The 5,537-nt window shown below is 35.2% G+C and overlaps 1 protein-coding gene across 1 annotated transcript; it reads right to left on the bottom strand.

The window, feature by feature from the left end:
- Positions 1–246: 246 nt before the first annotated feature.
- Positions 247–1,161, bottom strand: LOC143659043 (olfactory receptor 4C11-like). Its single transcript, XM_077131550.1, has one exon. The coding sequence runs from the start codon at positions 1,159–1,161 to the stop codon at positions 247–249; it is 915 nt and encodes a 304-aa protein (XP_076987665.1).
- Positions 1,162–5,537: the final 4,376 nt, after the last annotated feature.

The following is a 5,537-nucleotide window of genomic DNA, read 5'->3' as shown; positions in this document are numbered from 1 at the left end:
TGCAATGCAGAGAATAGAATTGAGTTTTGGGCATTTGCTCCCACAAGTCTTCCTGCATTTGATGTTTTTTCATGCTGTGTGACATCAGTTAATCAGAAACTATGTCTATGTTATTTTACCTATTTCCCCAAAAGTCTTCCTGAAAGAGGATTATATTTCCTATATCAGAATATGAACATTTTCTCTGCTGTATCCATCAATTTAAAAATTTCCAGAATTAGCAAGTGGAGTCTTCAACTCCTAAAATCACAATTTGTTACACCACAATTTTCTCATGGTATTCTTAACTTCTGCATTCCTTAAGGTGTAAATAAGAGGGTTCAGTAACGGTGTAGCGATGGTGTAAAACACAGCTACCATCTTATCCGTGGGAAATGTGACCACAGGGCGAGTGTATGTGAATATACATGGAACAAAGAATAAAATGACCACAATTATGTGGGAGGTACAGGTGGAAAGAGCTTTTTTTCTTCCTTCTGCACTCTGATTATTCAGAGAATGTAATATGAAAATATAGGAGATCATCAGGATTATAAAACTCACCATGCATATGGTCCCAGTATTAAAGACTATGAGTAGATTTATGACATGAGTATCCATGCAGGCAAGTTTCAACAGAGGTTGCATATCACAGAAGAATTGATCGATAACATTAGGGCCACAGAAAGGTAATTTCACAGCTAAAATAATCTGTGCTAAAGAATGGACACAAGATACCCCCCAGGCCAGATTCACCAACACACCACAAGTACGTCTGGTCATGATGGTTGTGTATCGCAGTGGCTTACAAATGGCCACATAGCGGTCAAAGGACATGAGGATGAGCACCAAAATCTCCATGCACCCAAAGAAGTGAAGTGCAAAGATCTGGGTCATGCATTCATTGTAGGAGATGACTTTCTTCTCCGATATAGCATCTATAGTCAACCTGGGTGCTGTGGTTGTGGAGAAACAGGCATCAGCAGAGGATAAGTAGAAAAGGAAGAAATACATGGGGCACTCCAGTAGATGACTGTTTCTGATGGTCATCACAATAAGTAAATTTGCCAGCAGAGTTGCAAGGTAGAGAAAAAGGAAGACGACAAACACTATTTCCTCCTTGAGAACATCCTGGGTTAACCCAGACAGAATGAACTCCTTAACACTGCTGTTCAGGTCCATGGTTGCAGTAGATGTGGAAGAAGACAAAGCAGTTAAATGGTGTATCTGCAGAGAAATTTCAGAAAGTGTTGATTCATCAAGGGCAATAGACTTGGACTGTGCAATACAACTTTATATTTCTAATTATTGAGTGCAAAACTCAGTTGTTCCAAAAGTTTTTTGTGCATTATATCACATGGGACATTTTTAAATGCAGGTTCCCAATCTTTAGCTATGGAGACTTCCAGTGTGGAATCAACGTTTTTGTGGGGAAAAATAAAAATAAGCAGGTGATTGATTGTGTACTCTATCAATGTCTGAGAATTGTTGACTCTCTGTATAAACTTATGCAAGTCGTTTTAATGTTTTAAAATGTTTAATTCATGTGAAAAATAGAGACTCTAATAGAAACTTTATGACTTTTATGCGTATGCACATGTTATATATGTGCATAGATATTGGTCTCAATAACTGAAAAACAACATTCTTACATAATTCAAAAATATTACATTTGGAGATTTTCTATTGAGAAAAATATTTATTGATTTGGATACCTATTTACATCCATTATTCTTGACCTCTTCAGTTTCTTGATTGGATTTTATTTTAAGAAGTTATTATTTTTCCAAGTTTTGTCTCATGGTAACTATTTTACTTTCATTGCCATTCAGGACATTGACCCTGGAATTAGCAGGTACCATGTATGCCTCCATTACTCAGGCTAGATGAATGATAACATATTTCAGATGCTAAGGCTCCAACTAGATGTGCCACTTTATATATTTATATAGCCTGAGTAATGTCTTCACTAACGTATGCTTCTTTTATACCTTTAAGTTTTTAACTTTTCTCTGTTTTATTTTTAGTTTTATAGAGTCAAATCTATCAGAAAATTTCCCTCTTATATTTTGGATCATTACCTAAAATTCAACAACTTTGTTTTGTCTTATGCTTTTTAATATTGATCTCACATTGTCTGGAATTTATTTTAGCATGAGTTTGTGACACTCTACTTTTTTTTCTTACTGATCACCAATCCATCAATGAATCAACAACACCATCAACTAAGTTGTCATGTATTACTAAGAACCTGCTCAGACCCACCGTGGCTGTAGTGGAAAGTCCTAAGCCTCTTTAAAACTGAATTGGAGGTATAACATGTTTCAAGATAAGTGATTAATTACATTGGAAGTACATACAAGTGCACATCTTGGTACAAAATGAATTGCACTTCAAAAACTTGAGAATTTTATACAGTATAAATCAATTGGTCAGTGAAGTTTAAAAAATTGAGAAAGTGGAATTTTGGGTTTAAATATGTAAAACTGATCATTATTATTTGATGGAAATTGATTATTCAATAACCTCGTACTGCGTTTCTCTGTTGAGAATATTTCATAAATAGTAACTTCAATTATCTACTTATTCTGATAAAGCTACATAATCACAATAAAACTGCAAGATTGTAAAAGTCTAGCTACAATGATGTTAGCTCAATGTGATAAGAGTAGTTACATTATTACTAGAATCTCTGATAGACAGCTCCAAATATCTCTGAAGATTAAAAAGTAAAAAATGAATTAATTATAACAATTTTAGGGCAATTAATTCCTAAGGAAGGCTAATGACAAAAAGGTAGTGTCCTTGGCTATGAGTAAAGGAGCAGTTAGGTGAGAAATGAGTAAAATACTGTAAGGGGAAAGCACACATAACTTCAAATACACATAGAGAGGAGAGAAGGTTTCCTTCTTTTTGAAAACTATAAACTTATTAAATCAAAAAGTGATGGAGATAAGTTTGTGGGCAGATAATGGACAGCCATGAAGGCAAGGTCATCAAACCTATTTTGTTTTAAATAAGCAAAGAAATAAACTGAGGACATGAAGATAAGATATCAACACTTTAACACTGTATGTGATTTCTCAGACCAAAACCACCTCAAAGTTTTAACATTTAATTCAGCCATTATTTCTTAATATTCTTTGACTCTTCTACATCTCTGCATATACATCTTTGTATACACGGAATGGAGAATAATATTTTCTCTTCTTTAACATCCTTAATTTTTCCTTCCAGCTGTTTGAATTTTAACCAGTTCCAATGAACCTGGTTCCAAAAATTTATACTTATGCCCATGGCTTCTCTTTTCACCCAGCAAATTAACATCTACCTTTATCCCCATGCACCTATATATCTGTGAACATCATTAAATCTGTACTCAATTAAACAAGACAAGCATAACGTATATTATTCATATACTATTACTAGCAATTGATATGATTTTCATATTTATTGTTTAATTTGGACTCTACAATTTCTTGCCAATAGTGTAATCATTTGTCTTGTTCTCTTACATCCGTGTTTGACCTTTGAAACAGAGTGTTGTGCTGAGTAATCTTGGGCTACAATTAGGACAGTTACTAGATAACCTCTTTCTCTAGCATTAACACCATATATTACACAAACATCAAATCCCAATCATCCATGTGAATTGCATCCAAAAATTAGAAAATTTGTGAAGTAGAGGAGGATGCCAGTTGACACCTCAAGTTCCTGCCCCAGCCCCAAAACCAAGTTTTGTAAATTTCATTTTCGGACCTTTAACAAAGAAGAAAACTAGGTCCATAATAAATAATAAAAAAAGTAGGTAAAGGCAGAGAATGAATAAAGTGAGGGAAGGAGAAAGTAGAGTGATCATGAAGCAGAGGGAAGGTGAGAAAAGAGTGTTAGCCAGGGTACACAGCTCCTTTCCCCCGACACTGTGCATTTTCATTTTCCTCCAAATCAGAGGGAGTGTGCAGTTGTGGGACATGAGCTGGGTCACCATGAGTCTTAAAAACCCAGAACAAGGGTATAGAAGTGTAGCACCATCTTATAGACTGTTCCCGAAACATCATCACTAACCTTAAACTCTTTATATGTGTGGAGCCCCAAGAATAGAAATTCCGCCATGCTGACCAAGGCACCATGTTGTGTTCACTCTGTCCTTCTGTGAGCAGCAAGTCCTTGTGAGAGTTTTGCTCTGAGGCCAGGAAAGGTTTGGGAAGACTGTAATCTTCCATCCTGACAATATTTTCAAGGACATGCATTTTTTTTTCAAGAGACAGATTCATTATAGAGGCCAACGAATCAGTTTTAAGAAAGCAACATGAAAATATTTCAGACATTGAAAAACTTACCTTAAGAAAAGATAGATGAATTCCAGTTGGTATGTTTTTCTATCTCTTCAACTTTAATTTAATTAGTAGTAATCATGAAGTCTGGATAAAATGTGCCAACTATAGTTCTTTACAATTTAGTGACACTTTCTATCATGGGAGGTTATGGTCAGTGGAGAGTCTAGGGAGAGAGAGAATCTGGTGGCCCAACTTCACATGATTCCTCCCCAGAAACATTTGCTTAGACAACAGCAGGGTCTAAGGCATGAGGGCAGGGATAGGGGTAGTTGTAAGCAGTGAAAATAAGGAAAGTTTTCTCAATACGGTTTCTGAAAACTTCATTATGGAAGAAATGATTCCTATGCTGTGAGAGATAAATGCCTCTGAAACCAGCTCTGTTCCTACAAGTTCACACTGGAAAAGCATGAGGAAAATGTTTTTGATTTTACAATATTGAATATTTATAATAATTCCCACAAAAGCTTACAGTGCCTCAATTAAGTTTTCAGTTTCATCAGCTGCAAGGAAATTGTTGATCCCTAGGTAGCCCCCAAGTTTTATCCAATGAGTGACTCAGCCCATCTGAGTGCCAAAGCAAAGCATGTGGCCAATTAGTTAAACTGCAAATTACTCTATTGCAGGTCAGGAAACCTCATTCCTAATATGATCTGCCTAAGCATATCTCTTCCACAGGCATAAAAGACTTTGAAGCAAGTTGATGGTGCATATGGATGAAATATACATGGCCTTCAGTTCTGGCTACAACATATACTTGTGTGAACTTGTCAGTTTCTTAATCTGTTTTGCAATTTCCTCTTTTGTAAAATATAACTATTAAAAATATGTTAAATTATTTAACATCATTGATATGATATTCTTTCATTTCTAATCGCATCTATGCTTTTTCTTTAGTGTAGAGAGGAAAGAGGTGAGAAAAGTAAAAGGTAAAGAAATTATTAAATACTTGTCTTTTGTTTTACCTTTCAAGTTTTTAAGATTTTTCCTTCTAACATTAGGGAATAAAGATTGATTTTTGGTTTTAATGCGGTTGCATGTTGTTAAATGTACAACAGATTAAGTTTCAAAATTATTTTCCAACCTGTGAGACCAAATCACTACCTAGAACTCTGGCCTACAAATTACCTCTTTGTCTGAGGTGGTATTGGGAAAAAAAGGTGAGAGACAGAAATGGAGATGGGATAATGACATATTATATGGATACTCCTGACCTAGTGGTAA

Source organism: Tamandua tetradactyla, chromosome 2 (assembly GCF_023851605.1).
Source record: "Tamandua tetradactyla isolate mTamTet1 chromosome 2, mTamTet1.pri, whole genome shotgun sequence".
NCBI lineage: Eukaryota > Metazoa > Chordata > Mammalia > Pilosa > Myrmecophagidae > Tamandua > Tamandua tetradactyla.
The sequence above is the reverse complement of the archived record's forward strand: the minus strand, read 5'-3'. Positions and strand labels throughout refer to the sequence as shown.

Excerpts from the sequence above, each read along its gene's own strand:
- LOC143659043 (XM_077131550.1), bottom strand. The coding sequence starts at position 1,161 with ATGGACCTGAACAGCAGTGTTAAGGAGTTCATTCTGTCTGGGTTAACC.